The sequence below is a fragment of the Lampris incognitus genome, chromosome 2 (genome assembly GCF_029633865.1).
Source record: "Lampris incognitus isolate fLamInc1 chromosome 2, fLamInc1.hap2, whole genome shotgun sequence".
In the NCBI taxonomy this organism is placed as follows: domain Eukaryota; kingdom Metazoa; phylum Chordata; class Actinopteri; order Lampriformes; family Lampridae; genus Lampris; species Lampris incognitus.
Genome location: NC_079212.1, coordinates 141550709 through 141570919, shown reverse-complemented (window position 1 = coordinate 141570919; position 20211 = coordinate 141550709). Strand labels below are relative to the sequence as shown.

At 43.2% G+C, this 20211-nt stretch overlaps 2 protein-coding genes across 5 annotated transcripts in view; one reads left to right on the top strand and one right to left on the bottom strand.

Annotated features, from left to right (window-relative positions):
* Positions 1 to 11436, bottom strand: part of ppp4r1l (protein phosphatase 4, regulatory subunit 1-like) — a 29823-nt gene extending 18387 nt beyond the window's left edge. For 2 of the 4 annotated variants that reach the window (XR_008809795.1, XM_056273456.1), the window contains exons 1-6: positions 9981 to 10445; positions 9358 to 9487; positions 5351 to 5457; positions 4995 to 5137; positions 1132 to 1278; positions 196 to 303 (exon numbers count right to left, since the gene is read on the bottom strand). Coding sequence is in view for 3 of the 4 variants with exons in the window: in XM_056273456.1 (XP_056129431.1) it covers positions 196 to 303; positions 1132 to 1278; positions 4995 to 5137; positions 5351 to 5457; positions 9358 to 9487; positions 9981 to 10083 (738 nt within the window). In the remaining variant the exon portion in view is untranslated. Of the gene's footprint in view, positions 1 to 195; positions 304 to 1131; positions 1279 to 4994; positions 5138 to 5350; positions 5458 to 9357; positions 9488 to 9980; positions 10446 to 11345 lie in introns of those variants that run through there. The other 2 variants (XM_056273457.1, XM_056273458.1) reach the window with 2 other exon arrangements.
* Positions 11437 to 11637: 201 nt separating this feature from the next.
* On the top strand, positions 11638 to 18871 carry rab22a (RAB22A, member RAS oncogene family). Its single transcript, XM_056274952.1, has 7 exons — positions 11638 to 11938; positions 12526 to 12605; positions 13076 to 13157; positions 16914 to 16985; positions 17732 to 17838; positions 18497 to 18606; positions 18739 to 18871. The coding sequence occupies exons 1-7, from the start codon at positions 11903 to 11905 to the stop codon at positions 18834 to 18836; spliced, it is 585 nt and encodes a 194-aa protein (XP_056130927.1). The 5' UTR covers positions 11638 to 11902; the 3' UTR covers positions 18837 to 18871.
* The last annotated feature ends 1340 nt before the right edge of the window (positions 18872 to 20211 follow it).

The window sequence follows — 20211 nt, the reverse complement described above, 5'->3', positions numbered from 1 at the left end:
GGTGCTAATGCAATGCCCCAAATAGTATTCACCCTGAGCTCAAAAGTTGTTTATTAAAAAAAAATCTCTATTTCCTCCTCATGACCCAAAACTCCTGCAGCATGCAATCTGAATATTTCTGATTCAACTCATGGATGTTTCGGGAGATCGTTGCACTGGAAGGTCAGACGGCAAAGAGGTGAAAAGGACGGTTACCTTGCGGACTTGGAAGAGCCTGGCGTCACTGCACAGCTCACAGAAGCGCAGCAGTAGTAGATGCTCCACTGTGTCTTTGCTCAGCATGGTGACCAGTTTACACATAATCTGTGAGGGCAGAAGAGGCAGGTCACTGTCTACTCAGACTGGAGAATGAATTAGATAAGGCTGACCGAGACAGAGCGCTGGAAAGAAAGGAATCCTGTGATGCCTCCATGCTAATGACAGCGTGGACCTTTTTACTGGTTCTGTGACTACAGTCGAGCTTTCCTTTACATTCTTTCTTCATAGGGAAATGCATCTAGTCTGATGTCACTGCCATGACTTTGACCTAAATCTACCTATATAAGAATGCATAACAAGCCCCTGAAAGATACAATATCGCACAATATATTCAGAAATCGCAATTTGCTTCAGGATATTGTTTGTTTCACTATTCTTAAGGTCAGATTACAAGTTAAAAATAACGTGAGTTCCCCGAATTGTCCACCAATGTTATGTTGGACACGCAACATTAAGTTCCTTTCTTAGACAACTACCATGCCGAACCACTGCTACCCTTCTGGATAAAACACGAGATTTCCAACAGTGCAGAAAGAGAAATACAAATCACAATAATCAGTTATCCATTTTAGAGTGGCTGGTTTTTAAACTGATATTGTGCAACACATCGTTGGCTGAATGCATTTGTGAGGGGTGGATTGAAAAGTAAGCTATGCAGCAAAAGTTCGACGCAAGTAGTGACTGTCAATGCTGATGGTGAGAATTATGAATGGAGACTATGTGTGGATTACTGACTATTATATCACGAAGTCAATGATCTCCTTGTGACGACAAACTATGATGACATGTTCACCAGTGACCCTATTTGTCATATTTCCAACCCCTTCTGAAAACCGCTTTGCCATCCTGAAACACACAACAAGATTTTCTTACAGCAACAGCCTCTATTTTGTAGTCGTCATCGCTGCTGGGTTCTGTGAGGTCCAGCAGAACTGGGCAGACTTTGGTCTCCATGTCAGCCTTAGAGATGAGGCCCTGCTCAAGCAACACAAGCAAAGCTGCCTGGCTTGTCTTCCGCACCTTTCGATAAAAAAACAAAAGCAACCAAACTAAAGATTAATTTTGCACTTCAACCAAGGACACATAATTCGCACCTTTTATTTTTAAACGTGTTGACCAGCTGAGCTCCCCCCCCCCCATTCACTTATTTTCAGAAAAAAAAAAACTAGAAACTTGACAGAAAATTATCTTTAGGTGATAATTATTGGAAATAATGAACTCTTAGTTTACCAATTCCACAGAAGCACGAAAAGTTCTGGTTACACATCCATTGATTCAGATTCATTTCTTTATGGTCCTCAATACAAGAAATTTTCTTTCAAAGTCTGTACACAAGTAACACTCAAAACAGGGTACAAGAATAGCACAACAACACAAGTCTGTTACAGTGTGCCCAGGCTATTTAAGGCAGTGATAGCTGAGGGCACAAAACTCTGCCCAAAGCATGTTTTCTTGCAGAGTGGTTGTCTGTATCTGTGGCCAGTGGGGAGGAGAGTGAAGTATGGGTTGAGGGGGTGGCAGCAGTTGTGTGTTATGGTCAGTGCTCTGCGAGTGGTGGCAGTGTAAATGAGGGCTGGCATGTTGTGGACTGGGGGACCAATTATTTTAGAAGATATGTTAGTGATTTTCAGGAGCTTGTTTCTATTGGTGAGGGTGAGCATGGTGAAATAGCAGGTGGTGCAGTATAGGAGGATGGGTTCAATAATACTTTGGTACAGAAGGAGCAGGAGGTGGGGATTGACTGTGAGAGCCCTAAGTTTGCAGATGGCAGGGAGTCTTTTTGGCAGCATTTATGGGTGTCTGTGATGTGGTGATCAAAGCTCAGTTTCTTGTCCAGGATGATGCCGAGATACTTGAAGTTCTCCACCATCTCCACTGGCTGGCCATTGATGGAAGTGGGGCAATGAGGGGTGGTGAGTTTATTGTGGATGTCAAAGATGAGCTCCTTGGGGCACCCCGGTGGCTCACCTGGTAGAGCACGAACCACATGAGGCTGAGTCCTTACCCCAGCGGCCTGGGTTCGAATCAAGCTCAGGCCCTTTTCTGTATGTCAACCCCTCTCTCTCCCCCCTGCCTTTCCTGTCTCTCTCTCTCACTATCCAATAAAAGGCAGAAAATGCCAAAAAAAAATGTTTTAATGAGCTCCTTCGTCTTACTGACGTTGAGGAGGTGACTGTTTATGCACCACTGAGTGAAGTGGGCAACAGATTGTTGGTAGGCTGTGACTGAGTCTCTGTGAGGGTGAGTATGGCTGTGACATCAGAATATTTGAATGCTTTGTAAAGGAGGTTGGGCTAAGACAGTCATTGGTGTACAATGTGTATAGAAAGGGACTCAGAACATAGCCTTAAGGATCTCCAGTGTTGACGGTGATGATGGGGGATGTAAAGTTACCCACCCTGACTTCCTGGGCTCTGTCACAGGGGAAACTTTGGATCCAACGGATATGGAAGAGGGTGGAGATGGTGGTGTTTGCTGATCATCAGAGGCTGTTGAATGGTGTTAAAGGGGGGTTAAAATGTGTGAAGAGGACCCTGGCATAGTGGCCAGGGGAGTCCAGGTGTTGAAGTAGAGTATGAAGGAGGCATGCCACATCATCCTCTGCCTCTCTTTTTGCCTTGTAAGTGAACTGGTGGGAATCCAGCTGTGGGCTAACAACTGGAAGAATAACATTCAGTACCAGTTTCTCAAAGCATTTTGCAATGATGAAGGTGAACGCTACTGGTCTGTAGTGATTCGGTTCAGAGGCGCAGGGTTTCTAGGGGATAAGAATGTTGGTAGATGTTTTCCAGAGGGTGGGGATGGTTGCAGCCTGGAGCGACTCACTAAAGATAGAATGGAGAACAGGGGAGAGCTCCAAGGCACAGCTCTTGAGCAGCCTTCCTTTGATCCCATCTGGGCCGGGGGCCTTGCCAGCTTTACACCGCATGAGCTGATGGTAGACGTCAACTTCTGTGAAAGGGACAGAGTGCGACTGCTCAGGGGTGGGTAGGCTCCCAAGCAATCTCTCACACTCAGTGGAGCAGTTGAGAGTGTCAAACCTGACATAGAACTTGTTCAGGTCTCTAGTGGACGTGGTGGGGTCAGTGGGTGTAGGAGTGCTAGTTTGTGAGGTGGACCCGGTGAGTGTTCTCACCTTCTGAAAGGTCTGCCTGGAATTCATGCTGCTAAAGTCCCGTTCTAATTTGTCCTCATATGCGAGTTTTGCTTTCTTGATTTTATTTTTCTCAGAGTGGTTAGTGACTGATGGAAAGCCAGTGCTTGCACGGAATACTTGCTGTTTTTTCCTTAAGGCTAAGTTTTAGTTGAGGAGTCATCCATGGTCTGGAGTTGGGATATTCTTTAACAGTTTTGGCTGGGATGGTAGTCGCCATGAAAAACTTGATGTAATCCGTGATAATCTCGATTCTTGCATTCAGATTGCTGTCAAGAATACTTCAGTCAGTGCAAGCAAGGGACCCCTGTAGCTGTGCAGTTGCGTCCACCTACTGGTTGACGCTCTAGGGGAGTGTTTTATGATGTTTCAGCACTTGTGTGTATTGCGGAAGCAGGAAGACAATGCTAAGGTCCTCAGAGCCCAGCGGTGTCTGCACACAAGTGATGTAAGCATTGTGTATGTTCTCATAACACAAGTCTAAAAACATTTTCTTTCCTTGTAGAGATATCAACATACTGTTTAAAGGATGGGGGAACCCTGTCCAGCCTGAAGCTGTTAAAATCCTCATAATGAACACCGGAGCATCTGGGTAGTTTCCTAGCATAGCATGGGCGCTCTGGGCTGCTAGCTCAGCTGCGGTTTTGGTGGTTACGCCAGGAAAGATGTATATAGAGCTGATGAACACAGTGGGAAATTCCTGTGGGAGGTAGTAGAGGCGAAGTGATAGGGTCAACATTTCTATGTCCAGTGTGCAGACCCTATCATGGATCTTGATGTTGTTGCACCATCAGCTATTGACGTAAATACAGACTCCACCACCTATCTCCTTAGCCAATTCCCTCGTCCTATCTGCTCTGATGATGATGAAGTTATCCAGGCCAACCTCTTCATCAGGAACAGAGTCATTCAGCCAGGTCTCGGGCAGGGTGATGATACAAGCCTCCCAAAAGGCTTTCTTCACTCGGCACCTGGCATGTAGGATGTCCATCTTGCTCCGGAGAAATTGTAAATTAGCCATCACAACCGAGAGAAAGGGGGGCTGGAAGGGACACTTTTGCAGCCTGGTGCAGACCCACCTCATCTTCCCCGTTTCCTCGGCCTGTGTAGCTGTTGGCTGGGAATACATCCAATGGTTTTAGGCTGTGAGAGATGGAGCCCCAGAGAAAGGGGAAATTTTCCAGGGAATAGGTGAATCTGTTTTCGCTATGCACTCTGGGGTGAAACGCAGCACTTCTAAGATCACAGATGATCTGTAGGATGATCAGTATAATCAACAACATTTTTCCGACGTTGGCCACTTTAGCCATGATAGCGATTAAGCAGACTTGCACATAACCTGGACAAACTTGGACTAAATGTTAAACAAAAACTTGATAGACGAGGACCGGGGAAATGATCCGGACTTGACAAATGAGAGTACAGACTGTGTTATCACAGCACTTCTTGTTATGCTGAGTACTTTTGAATCAACTTAATTTAAATGAAACTAAAATCTGTTTTAGTTTTACCATTATTTTTACAATATTATATTTGTAATTAGATTTCGAAAATAGAGAAACTTTCTTCTTTAAATGCCCACCTGATTATTAGGGTCAGTAAGATATCGGACCACAATGGGTACCAAATATCTGGAGAAGGCTGCTGGGAAGTTCGGTCGACTCTCGTGTAGAAACATGGCAATGTTGGGAACCTGTTCCATGAGTTCGGCTCGCACTGTGGGTTCTGAGCACATACAACAAAGTATCAATTAGCATGTGCACACACAAATATGAATGACTGCCATTAAATTGATGTCAATTGTGTTTGGCGCTTGCAAAAGTTTCCTATAACTTAAACTGAGACACAAGACACTGAGACAAACACAATTCAGAAAGAACTAGTCCCAGTGTTTTTACTTTTGCAAGACTAAAAACACAACTAAAAAAACACATCTACCTCCATCTTCTGACATTCTGGCAACTGTCTCCATGACACTGATAAAGTCATTTTCATTATCACTGAACTCTCGAAGCACATCAAGCAGCCCGCGTGCCACGATCTCCCTAGAAAGCAACAGAAGCCATTGGTTAGTCTCCTGCTCGCCAATACCTACAACTGCATGCTGCATGACACAGCACTACCACAGCTGACAAGTACATCACACACATGTACTTGGTAATGACTGGAGGGATTGAACCTCGCAAGCAGAGCACGGAAAGCATGAAAACGGGATTTAAAAAGGTTTGCGATTGTTGAGGCACTGCGTTAAAACTAAGCAAAAAAGACCCTGAGGTCTACAAAAGCAACTGAGGCTACCCCTCAGGCCTTTATCTTTCAATGTGCAGAAAGCTGACAGAGATAAAATGTTGATCACATATACACCATATACACTAGATGCAATGTGTTATCAGAGGGGAATGGGTGGGTGTGGGGGGGAGGTACGTGACTTGAAATATAGAGAGAGCAGCACTACACCTAGTTCCATGCCATGTTTAGATTGAAACCAACCGATCACGGCTCTAAATCAAGACTTGTTGCATTCCAAAGCTAGAGTTAGTTGAGGAATGAGCCTGGAATGCAGCCAGACTCTGACAAAGTTGTGGTTGGCAAAAACAAGTGTGGCAACACTGCTGATCACCAACATTGAATCATCTGATATTTTTTTACTTCCTTCTCCTCTGTTTTTATGCATGCTCAATAATCCAGGTAAGAAAAGCACAGAAAGTTGAATCAGTTCATCTCAACTGACCGCAGGTATGCTCACACTTATAAACGTTATAATATAATAAACGTTGTGTAACAATTATCGCCTTCATATGCAAATTGCTGTGATCATTAACTAGATTTTCCAATGGTAGTGTGTACTATTCACAGAAGATTTGGGAATGAGCACATCACAGAAGAGCTACCTCATCAGGGCCAGGACTCCGCAGTCTACACCTATCTACAGGCCAGTGGCCACTCTTTTGAGGATGTGCACATCCTTGATAGGGAGGAACACTGGTTTGAACTAAGAGTCAAAGAGGCCATCTATATATGAAGAGGGAACGACCATCCCTGAACCGAGGGGGGTGGGGGGGCTAAGAGTACATCTGTTGTCATCTTATAATACTGTGATTTCAACCATTCCCTAATCCTGTGAATAGTACGTGTTGCCATTAAAACTCTAGATAATGGTCATGGCAATTTGCATATGAAACCCGTCGTTGTTTTCAGTCGTTATGCCACTGTATTACGGAGTCGCACAGTGGCCCAGTGGTTAGCACTGTCGCCTCACACCAAGAAGGTCCTGGGTTTGAACCCAGGGTTGTCCAACCTTGGGGGGGGGGGGGGGGGGGGGTCATCCTGTGAAGTTTGCATGTTCTCCCTGTGTCTGCGGTGGGTTTTCGCTGGGTGCTCCGGTTTCCCCCACCATCAGAAAGACATGCATGTTAGGGTTAATACTCCTGTCTGTGCCCCTGACTGAGGCATGGCAAGATGAACTGGAGTTGGTACTGCCCACTGCTTATGGCTGGGCAGTACATCAACTTTTTACGTTATATTGATATATTTTCAAACACGACATAGGATGAGACAATACCGTTTATATCGATATAGTCTAATGTTGCGTTAAAATACATAACCCGTTTCTTAACACTAGAACAACCGGGATTTCACTCCTACCTCAACGACCATGGGCGGTCTAATTGTCGGCTGATTTTTAAACTCTATATTCTGTCAAGATAAATACCCAATTGAGATATTAATGCATTACATACATTAGTATGTCTGTTAAGAAACCGACACCAAAATTAACATTTTAACAACTTTTAATACTATTTTTCAAAAAATTTAAAATTGCCACCGTCCAACGTCTGTAAATACTGCAAGGCCTCGGTGGTAGTCATGGTGCATCTGAATGGCATCTGCAACCAGACAAGTTGGCAATAATCAAAAATCAAGTTTAGATTATTTCTCTGCACTGGAGAACACTAGTGTGTTTCTAGGACAGCAATGAACTTCACGAAGGAAATGATGTGACCAAAACACGCCATAAATAGTGACATAATGCGCACGATTACACGGTCATTTAGGTAGATCTTATCATAATTTTTTTTGTGCAATTGATCTAAAACTCATTTTAAATGCAAATATATGCAATTTTAGGGGAATTCAGGGAGTGGCAGGTCTGTGTCTTTTTTTCCCCCAAAGTTGTTAAACTTTGAAAATCTAAAATGGAATGCGGTTTGCTTTCTCTGAGATAGCCTATATTAAATAAAAATAGGCCTATTTATTTTAGATAATTTTTCATTTACATGTTGATATAGTGTGCAGCTGCATATTTTAAAACAGGGAAGGAAACCCTTTCTTAGCATTTTATTTTGATCTGTTTGATCTGTTTTTGTTCTGTGATGGACTGGCGGCCTGTCCAGGGTGTCTCCCCGCCTGCTGCCCAATGACTGCTAGGAAAGGCTCCAGCATCCCCGCGACCCTGAGTAGGATAAGCAGTTTGGATAATGGATGGATGGATGATCTGTTAAGTGCTATAGTTTAGTGCTCGTGACATCTCACATGTGGCTTTGACTTGCAACTGAACATTTAGCCCACTTCGTAGAAAATACCGACATATATCGTGTATCGCCCTTCAGCCTAAAAATACCGAGATATAATTTTTGGTCCATATCACCCAGCCCTACCACTGCTCCTAGCTACACAGCCAGGATGGGCTAAATGTAGAGCAGAATTTCCCCACGGGGATTAATGAAGTATATCAAAATCAAAAAATATTGTTTATAAGGGTGGAGATACCTGCAGTCAGTTAAGACTGAAGAGGTCACTTCGATGAGTGATGAAACGTTTCTCTCAATAAACGCGTCCAGATAAGGACTGAACGATTAATCGAATTCAAACCAATATCGCAATGTAATAAAATGCAATTTTCAAATTGCAAAGGCTGCGATTAAAAAAAAAAGAAAAGTTTTTTTAACGTTACACAATTTTACCAATTAGAAGGGTTGGAAACACATGGCCATGTGGGGTGTCATGTACACACACTATGCTCACGTGGCATGCGAGTGAGTGCAGAGCAGTAAATGAAGAAAACAACTTGCCATGCTACGCTTTGGTTGGAGCGGTAATGTTAGTATCTTGTGAAAATATTCTCGACAGAACCGAACACTGAAAAGGTGACTTTAGCGTCAAAGAGAAGCAGTACGTCGGTTGTCTAGACCTACTGTGCAGAACGTGCCTTGCTACCGTAGCTACAACACGGGGCAACACTACAAACCTTTTCCAGCATTTAAGAAAGCATCACAAGGTCATGTATGACAATTGCATGGCTAAAAACCCGACCACCTGTGTGTCAAGTAGGCTGAATACCACCCAGCATATATATTATTTCTGCACTTCAGTTTGTGCGATTTGTTACTGGTACTAACAGCAGATCAGTAAGATTCATATTTATTTTCATATTAATGTTCATACCAGGCCTGTTCTGGTACTTTGTTGTTCCTTTTTCAGATTTTATTAAAAAATTAAGTCACGATCATTATAGTACATGTTTACAAGGCTTGAAGTTAAATCAACCAGTCAATATTCTACTGTGACTGAAGGTTTTTCTTTTTACAATTAAATAGTTAAATGAAGCTATGTTATTCATATCAATTCATGCATCAATTAATTTCATTTCATCTTAACACGTAGGCCTGGCCAACAGAAAAGAGCAGTTTATATGCTGACTGGTACGTTGGTCATACTATAGAATGATTTATTGCTGTTTTTAATGGATAACACAGAAGATAATGAACTTTGAAAAAAAAAACACAAACTAAATCACAAGCACAATATTGGTCTAAAAAAAAAGGCAATTAGATTATTTTCCCAATTGTTCAGCCCTAGTCCAGATGAACTAATTCAACTTTCTGTGTTCTTCTCTTCTGGTTTCATTCCACTGGGTCATTGGGCAGACTATGCTCTCCACTTACCTGTTAAAGACATTTTCACTGAAGGCGTACTTCTCTAGCCTTCCTAAAGGAGTAAGGTTGTCTTGCCCTGCATCAAGGAAGGCTGTGATACGGATTCCATCGCACTCTGATCCATAGTCGTCAAATCCAACTGTGGACAGAGATGTTGCAGTGTTTAAAGCCTTCAGAATGCAAAAACATAGCTTTATGCATAAAAGCACAAATAATGCACATGGACATTACATGCACAATGCCTAACTGTTACATTTTGAGTTCTAGCCACAGATGTGTGCAGTTGCAGCAAGACTGTGGTTTCATCATCATAGCACATGCAGACAACAGGGATAGGATGGCTCGTATAACCCCTAATAATAGCATAGGGTTAACCCTGAAGGCATCATCTAGTTCAACATAATGTTAGCAGGGTGTAGGGTGAGGGGTTCTGTTGATGACTTTAAATTTCACATGGACAAACATTGTTGAATTGCAGGGACTATGCTCCCATTAAGGGATCATACATTGGTATTGGCACGGAAGAAAATTAAGTTTTACACACATGTGTATTGAAACATTCACTTCATGATTGGTTCATTAGCTTTGTTAAAAAATACAGGAAACAAATATGGGGAAACAGTAATACTCACAGTCATCCAAATCATCATGACCGTCTTCAAAGTATAAAGACAGACCTGGAAGGATTGGGCAATAAGATGGGGAAAAACACGGTGGCACACATGTAATCAACATGTGTTAATCTACCTTCCTAAGCCTCCCACAATCAAGCACACTAATTTCACATGAAAGGTGTTTCAGGCTGGCTAGTTTACAAGCTCATAGCTATTGAGAAAGGACAAAGTCTGCTCCAATAAGGTTCATAATAACGCTACTTCTGTTACCCAGCTGATTAATCACGTCACCAAAGAAATGTCATGATGCAATATATTCACATTACAGAAGAAATTTGGTTGTAGGAAACTTAAGGTGTTCCTGGAATCTCAGACATTTGCTAGACCCAAAAAGACTTAATTTATATAACTTGTAGTGTGTGAGAGACAGAGTGAGGGGGGGCGAGGATGATTTTTATTTCATAACATGTTAATTTTAACCTATTCCACGTCTAGAATTCTCGATATGACAACAGCCTTTTCTCCAACATCTAGCTCAAGCAACAGCTACCTGGTTGTTTTTTTGAGCTATATCATCAAAGCTGTTTTGACAATATGAACACGGAACTCTTCACTCGTTACCATTTTAAATTACGGGCAAGTCACATCAGCGCAGGGTATTACAAACAAGACAGAACAGGGCTATCAGGAAAATGGATCAAAGATCCCAGAGACAGCGCTGTTATGAGGTGGCTTGATGCCAATGTTTACAACTGAATAAGTAAGGGAATTCGCCCCAAAACCCAAATAACACTTAAGTCGTAAGAGAACCACCGAGTGCCATACACCTTAACGCAAGTGCGCTATTAATCGGTTTGACTGCGAGTAAATGACGAGCAAACGAGTTGGCTACGAGCTATCTCCCCCTTTGTTATGGTTCGGGATAGGATTTGGTCAGCTTATGGCCGAAACTGACGTTAGCAAGCAAGCTAACGTTAGCTAGGTCAACAGGCTAATACTGTTAGCTTGGACAACAACTCGACGCTGCGTACAGTTCAAAGCGGGCGACTGGGATACACTTTCGGAGAATTTGGCGAACTTAGGCCTCTACTGTAAGCGCGCATTTACACTAAAGTCGAAGTTAACGTGGAAACAAGTCGATTCTCCCAAACGTTAGCTGGTTAGCTCGCCCGCTACCGTTGGCCGCAATAGCTAACATCGTCCAGCCCCTTTCGCTCCCTTTGCAATTCGCAGTTCGCCTCCCCAAAAAAGTGCCACATGAAAAGGAAAACTGGGCGTGGCGGGGAAAAAAAACTGTGCGCAAACGACGCCTCGACGTGTTTATGAAAAAGGCAATTTCCTTAAAGTGTCGAGTAATACATATCGTGAGGAAAGCGTCGTTACCTGCCATCTTGGCTCATCCGCTCCGCTCCGCGAGCTTGCCGTGTGGGCTGTCACTCACGGCACGGCTGTCAATCAACAAAAGCGGAAAACCACTTCCGGAAGGTACTTCCTGAGGCGGCGTTTCGTACGTCGTTTAATGTGTTTAACTGCGGAACCGACGATTGTTTGTCAACCCGCACCTAAATATGCCCGGAGTCAGGTAAATATAGCCGCTGGCTGATACAGGGACTTGGTATAATTCACAAACACGAAGGAAACCAGTGCTGTCACGTGACCGCGGTCTGGAGTTCAAGATGGAGACGATGCGACTTGGTTAGCTAGCCAGCTAGCTGTTTACAATAATGAAAAGATGGCAAATGGTGCGCGGTGCCGTGCGTCTGAAAGCCTGTGAAACGCATTTCCCCTCACAATATGTGCCGTCTGTTTGCGACTTTAGTGGGCTGTAGCTCGGTGTAAACAGTGACCACCTGGAGAATATTCAAGAGGTAGCAAAAAAGACTGCTGTCTATCAAGGGACAGGAATGTTCATCACAACCCAGCCCTGAGAGGATAGCAAAATGGCACTGAGAGAGTTAAAAGTTTGTCTTCTCGGGGTAAGTGATCGACTTCGTTCGTCTGTAATGTTCACCGGAATCCGGTCCACGTCCAAGTGCCGGTCTCTACTCATTTACACGAGTCAAATGTGTTGATCCTTTGGATGACAACCTCTATACGATTGTCCCAAGTCACGCTGAGGCTCTCGCACGCAAGCACTAGAGCAAAGACATGTTCAGTAATGGCTCGGTGATGTATGTTAAGACGACGAGTCTGATCGCACATACCTGGATCGCATAAGCTCCCGTTTAATACAATAGCATTTACCATTAACACCCACAGATTTACCACAATAACCCCAAGAGATGTGTCTGTGTCTGTACCTCTGTATCGCTAATCGACCTAATCTTTATCACTTACCTGCTAATGAATTACAATTTTAATGTCATGTCATCCCTGTCTGCCCAAATTATGTGATAAAGGAGCGAGAAGCCAGATAAACTATAATGTGAACACTAGACACTTATTTCCAGAGAATGATTGGAGTCATTAAAAAGAAGTACATTCTTGCAATCTCATTCCAAAATCTTTTTTTTTCTCCTGTTTGTGTTTTCTGAGTTTTCTGTTTTTGTTTTTTTTCTTACAGGACACAGGGGTTGGAAAGTCAAGCATTGTTTGGAGATTTGTGGAGGACAGTTTTGACCCAAATATCAACCCAACAATTGGGTACGTTCCTGTTGTGTAGCCTGACAGAATCTTGGTGCATGCTCCTTCTCATCTGTTTTGTACACAACTTTTGATGAACATTAATGTCTTTTGAATATTTTGGACATGTTGGGTCGTCATAGTGATTTGCCAAGACAGGCACATGTTACAAGGGTTTTTCTAATAGAGACACTTTAATTTCCCTCAGGATCATTAAAGTATCTATCTATCTATCTATCTATCTATCTATCTATCTATCTATCTATCTATCTATCTATCTATCTAATGATTAATGACCGTATTTAAGAGATGATACCGCAATATTGTCAGGGATGGCAAATTTAAGGTTTCAGTGGTTTAAGAAACCTCTTCTGTGTATGTATCGAGCCCATAGCCCCCAGCTGTTAGCCGGGGGGTTGAAAAATGTCTGCTATGTTTTATAAAGTTTTTATAATGTCAGTAAAAATACACGAGTATTTCTTTTTTTCCAGCGCATCCTTCATGACCAAGACAGTGCAATACCAAAATGAGCTGCACAAGTACCTGATCTGGGATACGGCAGGGCAAGAGCGGGTCAGTATTACCCATGGAAACACAGGGCCTAGAATTTTTCAGTAGTAAGCCAGTGGTCGCAAAACCAGATATTTAAGAGAAAATTTTGCCTATTTTAGCTTTTTATAGACTAAGCATGATAACACTTGGGTTTAACAGTGAAATCAGATGACTATCTTCTGAAAACCTCATGGACATACCACTCATGAACAAACCCAGACTTGGGGGGGGGGGGAATTGTTACCCTATGCAGTAATAGATTATTTCTGGTAGGGGGCGATGTTTACCTTCCAATAGGAGTTCTGTCCCTTACTATCCGATATCCCATATTTTTAGTGAAATGGTCTTACGAGGCCCATTTTCCACAGTGTAAATGGCAGGGAATTATGTGATGGGCTTGCATTGCAGTCACTAAATCAGTCATTGCTGTCTGTTTAGTCTAGCAGATGACATCAATATGTCTATCATTATTTACTCTCTTGCGCGCTCTCTCTCTCTCTTATCCCTCATACTCTCCCTTTGACTCCCCCAAACAGACACATTATGAAACCACCTTGAGCTGTGTGCTTCTTCAGAGGAGTTAATACTTTTATGGTATATATTTTACACTTGAAAGCAGTTTTTGGTCAGCAGTTACATGGCAGGCAGCTCTAATAAGTGTAGCTCTAGGTAGATGTATGCTGAAGTTTGTCTATGGTGTTATATGATGTGTTATATGATACAGAATTTGAAATGCCTTGTAGCCCTCACAAGGCGCTGAACCGGAGTAGATGCTTCACAGATGACACAGGATATGAGAAATATGATAAGGCTATGCGTCCAGGTCCAACATGGAGGCCCCAGAGCACGCTAGTAACACGAGGAACCACTTTCTCCTCTGATTCAGCCGCGCCTTGTACGCTGTATCCTACATTTCACTGTGTTGGCGTTCTACAATGGTTCCCTTTTCTCTGCATGTGCCCTTCCCTTTCTTCTTCATGGTTTATTCCCTGCTGCTCTGCTCTCCAAAGGGGTCAGATAAAACACTGCTTGTCTTTTGTATCAACCCCACCAGGGTCACGCTGTGCCAGAGCCTTGAAGACACATAATTGAAGGTCCGTTTAAGATAAGACGAGAGGATGAAACCCGAGCTGTCTCTGCCCACTGGTGCCTGCCGCTACTGTTTCCTATCTAAAAGTCGCTGTGCTGCCAGTCCATGTCAAAGTGGTCCTCTTCTCCTTTTTTCTCTCCGTTTCTCTTACTCTCGTCGGCTTTTCCCCCCAAAACCATTCAATCTCTCCTGCAACTCTTGTCACACTCAATTCGATCTTCTCCACTTTTTCATTCCCGCAATTCTTTTTTTCTTTTCCGCAGTGGCCTTCGTTTACCAAATCTTTTTTTTTTTTCATCTCAGAATGAAAAAAGTAGCAAACGTCTTGTTTGGTTGGCTTCACGTGTCTTTTTTGTTGTTGTTTTGTTTTGTTTTGTTTTGGGGGTTTTTTCATACCAAGCTGCTGTGGTATTTTGAAGGTTTTCGTTGCTTTTTTTTTGGGCTATCAAAACCTGTCGAGTTGAGCGAGGGGAACTTGGAGCCAGCAGACATACATGGAAGGGGAGACAGGAGCAGGAAGAACGGTCTGAGATTTCTAAAGTCCACATTTTTCCTTGGGCCATATGGGGCCTTATGGGTACATCTCAGGTCTGCTGTCAACACTATATCCAGGCCTTCCCCGCTGGCCATTCCTCTTTATAGAAAATAAGCGAGACTAACTTTGCATCCCCTTTCATTGAGTGCCAAACTCATGGTCTCAGTAATTAATCAGCACATACTGGACATCATTGGAGATGTTTTAAGGGCCGTTCTGTGGCCAGATGGCTGGTCTGGCATTGCTGTGAATGCTCCCTGGGTAAGGGCTGAGAGAGACCACACATGACTGGCGGTTGTATAGCTAGCTACAAACCAATGTTAGCCGTTGAGACAGACAGCGCTCTTCCTTGTCTCTGCCAAATATCCCGCATTGGGCTCCCTTTGGTGGACTTTGGGCCAGTAACAACTGTAATTATGTGGAATGTGTGCTTTCCTGAGGTTGTGTCACTCCAAGATGGATAGTTTATTCCATTTTATTGTAAAGGAAAAAGGAATGGGCGGGACAGGAGGGCCATCCAAGTGAACTGCTTTTTGGGCCTGGGTTTGTTTGTTTTAGCATTAATTTCATTAGTTAAAACATGACACATCTAATTATTGGCCTATTCGTTTTTTCAAGCATGTTATACCTCCATTCCACTATTCATCCAAGTATATCCATCTTTGGAAAGTACAGACCCACATAGATTCTTAAAGTGTATGACTCCCCGGAGAAAAATAATTTCCTTTTTAGCTGTAATTTAAAAAAAATATTGGTCCCCTTTTCGGGTTTTAGCATTTACGTCAGCATTTATAAGCATTCAAATCAGTTTAAAAGCGAAAGAAATGTCTTCGGTAAGTTTTTTTTTTTTTCAAGGCCAGAAGTTGACAACAGAGGACTTGTCCACAGGTGGAGGACTTGACCACAGGTGGCCCGCATACACCAATTCTGGATTAAGAATTTAACGTATCGAATCTGGATTAGGACTTCAAAGATCCCCATTAAGGATTAACACCGATGGACATGTTTTGCTCTGTCTTCCCGTTAAGGGCCTGTGACTTGGCAAAAGTCCATCGATGTTGGACCAACTGTGACACTGATAAGCTGGAAAAATTTCTACTTATTTTGTTTCCATTGGCAACCTCAGTTTAACTTGTTTCTCGCTCTCTCCTCCTCCTTTCTCTCTCATCAAGCACGGTAACCTACTCGGTTTATTGTCCCTTGATAAACTCAATGTGAAAATGCTGTGAACTCAAGTTTTAAGTATTGCTGTAACAGCCTAATTGTCAAAGCCGGATCCCAGCAAGCGTCAAAAAATATTTTACCAAAGAAATAAAAAAAAATCCCAAGAAATGGGCAAACATTGGAATTTACCCACCCTAAACTGTGGATTTGAAAATGATGTGCAGATTGTTTTGATTATGCACGGCTTTGCGATGGATTGGGTGAAGACCAAATACCATATAGTCCTCCATAAATTTCAAAACGCTAACGGCTTCTGACACATTCTGCTCATCTTTCTCCTGATGGCTCCCACATGTGCAAACTCTCCGTGGAAAACCTTGCCATACTTCCACTTAAATGAAGCCACTTGGCTTAGGGGCTCGGAACGAAGGGCCTTTTGGTGTCTTGAAACACTGTCTGGACTCTTTGCTGTTTTTTTTTTTTTCATTCTCGTGTTTGTATTTGATAGCCGTTGTGGTGAAGCACAAAGAGATGTAATCACAAAATTCTATTTACGATACGTAGATTAGACATAGACAGTCAGAAGTCAAGACACTGTCAAAGTCCCTGTTAGTAATGCAATTTGGATTTTCCTTAAGAGGAGGACGGTTATAGCATAATGCTGTTTTGATAAGATCTTTCTTTCCTAAGAGTGTCCAAGTAAAAATATTTGGCTGAGATCGAGATAAACGGTCTCCAAAGAGGAGTCAAAGATGGTCGTCGTGACAGATAGTTTACTATAGGACGCAGCTTATAAGCAGGCCCAAAGTCCCCTAATCTCACTATACGTTAGGAGCTTGTATAGCCAGAGATAAAAACTCAGTAGGACTCTTCAGGCAGTCGAGCCTTCTCTCCGTGCTGTGGACATCCACCTTTCTTTGAGGAATGATTACAGAACATTATTCACCATGCCCTATCTCATCCCCAATCTCCCTCTGTCTTCCCATAGTTCCGTGCTCTGGCGCCGATGTACTACAGAGGCTCGGCGGCAGCCATCATTGTTTATGACATCACAAAAGAGGTAAAGTCATGATATCTCTACGGCTTCCTTTTTAATTACTTGCCATTCCTCCAACGTGTCTTATGCTTCCTTTGTTTATCCACTTAGCAACAATGTCAACCCCAAAACTAAACTTTCTCTCTCTTTGAGCTTATCATGGAGTAATGAAAATGCATAGTAAATCTTTTTATGTATTTTTTTTTTCATGAATTCATTCAGTGTTTGGTTAGACTGTATTTTGGTATACTTCATCAATTCCCTAAGGGGGAATCCCCCCCCCTCTTGTTTGGGAATGGGTTAGGCCAGCTAGTGTGGCTGCCCCTGGAAGTTCATCCCCCTACATGGTGCAAACGATACAAGTATCTAGTTCGAAGATACTTGGGCAGGTATTGTTATATGTGGAGGTCAGAAGTTCCTGGATTCGAACCCTGGGGTAGTCCAATCTTGGGGGTCATCCTCAGTGTGGAGTTTGCATGTGGTTTCCTCCGGATGCTCCGATATCCTCCCACAGACCAAAGACATGTAGGTCAGGTGTATCGCCCATACTAAATTGTCCCTAGGTATTGTGTTGTGTGTGTGTGTGTGTGTCGGCCCTGCAATGGCCTGGCGGCCTGTCCAGGGTGGCTCCCTGCCTGCCGCCCCATGACTGCTGGTATAGGCTCCAGCATCCCGTGACCTGAATTCGGATAAGTGGCTTGGTTAATGGATGGAAACCTAATTGCGTCATTCGGACTCCCTGCTAAATATTTCCTTACCTGTTTTCCCAGGAGTCCTTCCAAACACTGAAGAATTGGGTGAAAGAGCTGCGGCAGCATGGTCCTCCCAACATAGTGGTAGCCATCGCCGGTAACAAGTGTGACCTATCAGATGCCAGGTACAGTAAACCACCACTGGGCTGCTTCGGATACAGTGTTTGTAATGAACTATGCACTTGCTCGTCTTGCTTTTCTAATCAGTTAGTTCTTATACTCAACCCTTTATTTCTTCTGTTACACCATCCAAATGGTACAGTGGTAAGATGTTGAGTTCTAAAAGAAAGAAGAATTTGTGCATTCTGATGGGTTTCCCCCACATGGTGTCTTAAAACTCCACAGAGACGATGACCCTCAGGTCAGATATTTGCTCAGAGCCTCAGCAACTGCGGTTACACAGAAGCAGCTGAAAATCTACGATTTGGTGCATATTAATATTCGATGTAACTTTAGTCGACTGTTGTGGAATATCCCCTGACTGTCTCTCACCTCACTTGGCCTGCACGGTGCAACTTGATAGTCATTATGGGGATTGAGTGGCAGCAACACTGTGGTGGGGGAACAACCATGCCCAGTTATTCAATAGCAGCAGCCTGGAAAGTGCCATACAACCTCCTTTGTAGAAATTCTTTTGATGGTTAACATATATCATCTTCGATTAAAGTTAAAATCCTAAAATTCTAGCTGCACAAGCTTGTTTGACGGTGATGTCCATCCATAAAATTAAGAAGTTTTCCACATCAAAGTGTAGTGATCTTGGACAATCGCTCATCCTCACAGGGAAGTCTTGGAGAAGGACGCCAAGGACTATGCCGATTCCATCCATGCCATCTTTGTGGAGACCAGTGCCAAGAACGCCATCAACATCAACGAAGTCTTCGTAGAGATAAGTGAGTGTGTCTTTGATCGCCTTTTCTCTTGTCTGGTCACCTTTTGTAATTGTATTGAACATTATAGCTTCTTCGTGTGTGTGTGTGTGTGCATGTGTGTGTGTGTGCGTGTGCGTGTGCGCACCCTCACAGGTCAGCGCATCCCTGTTCTAGATGCAACAGGAGGACCTTCGGGAAAGGGTTTCAAACTGGGACGCCAGACCTCAGAATCCCGCAGGACATGCTGTTGATGATGCCAGCGGCTTACCACGAGATGACCTTTGACCTATCTGCTTCAGCTCCTACTCACAGCAGACCTTGAAACAACACCACATGCCATCATTCCCAAGACTTGGATCCGAACAGTACAACTCCAAGGGCCAGTGCACATATATTTTCATTACAAAAAGGCAACATATGAAAAAAAAAAAAGCATTATGTATTTACTTTAATTACCTGGGCGGGTAAACTTATTTACAGGAGTTTTATTGGAAGTTTATGGAGCATTTTCTCCAAACCAACACACTATTTGCATCGTGTGTGTTTGTGTGTGTGTCTGCAATTGCTGAAAGGATTCCTTAAGCGTTACCAATCACCCGCCAAAAAGTCATTCTGTATCAAAAAACATAGCTTCTTGTTCCATTAGCGGCTCAAAAAAACACTTGCAAACACCATGGACAGCACTCCGCCGTGTCTTCAGACCTGCTTTGGACACAAAGACATACTGAGGTGTTCTCTCAGGGTTTCCTAGAGTCCCTCTGAGTCCTCTTCTGTACCAATGTTAGGTTGCCCACAAAGATAGGGGGACAAAAATTTGTTCTGATGTTGCCAAGTTATATAGATAATAATATTTGTCTTAATGCTTCCTTTAGAAATCTGGCCGTAGTCTTTCAGTTCACTAAATCACAAAATTGACTAATTAATCGTGAGATTTTGAAGGACTTGGCTTGTTTGAAAACGTCACACATTGTGTTTATAGTGGTGCTCTTTCTATTGCCACGTCAGAGGTATTAAAAAAAAAGGATATTTCGATTTTCACCAACGCTGACGCTAATCATGACCTGTATTCATTGATAGGGGAGAGGTTCCTGCACCTGGACGCTCGTCGTCCTCTTAATCTTGTATCGTGTGGTCAGTGTTCCCATCTAAGACGTTTCACAAGATGAACACCAGACAGGTCCGTTGACGAAAGCTTCGACTACACACTAAAAGACGGGTCTGACCTTTGCATGCAGGAACCTTCTACTTCATTATAAATGGCAGAACCCGGCCCCGTGAATGACTGGGCAGTGGGGTGCGCATTGTTTTTCCCCCCCCTCTGTTAGACTCGCGCAGATATTTTGACTGTCATATGTAGCTGAGTGCGGAAGTCCTCCAAAATCTCATCTCAACAATGAGGAAGAACTTCGCTGTCAGCAGCTCCCGGCGATGGTGCATCTGATAGGTTTTGTCCATAAAGTGCTGATGTGACTGGCAGCGCCCACGTGTGCTATGTGATAACGTTTCCAGCTATTCACAATGTTTCCGCATTTCCACTTGTGATATTGGAGCAACGCCACCAGAAAGAAGTATGTGTATGAACTGCTCCGCGGCACCCGGAGAATCCTGCCAGTTATTTTACAGTAT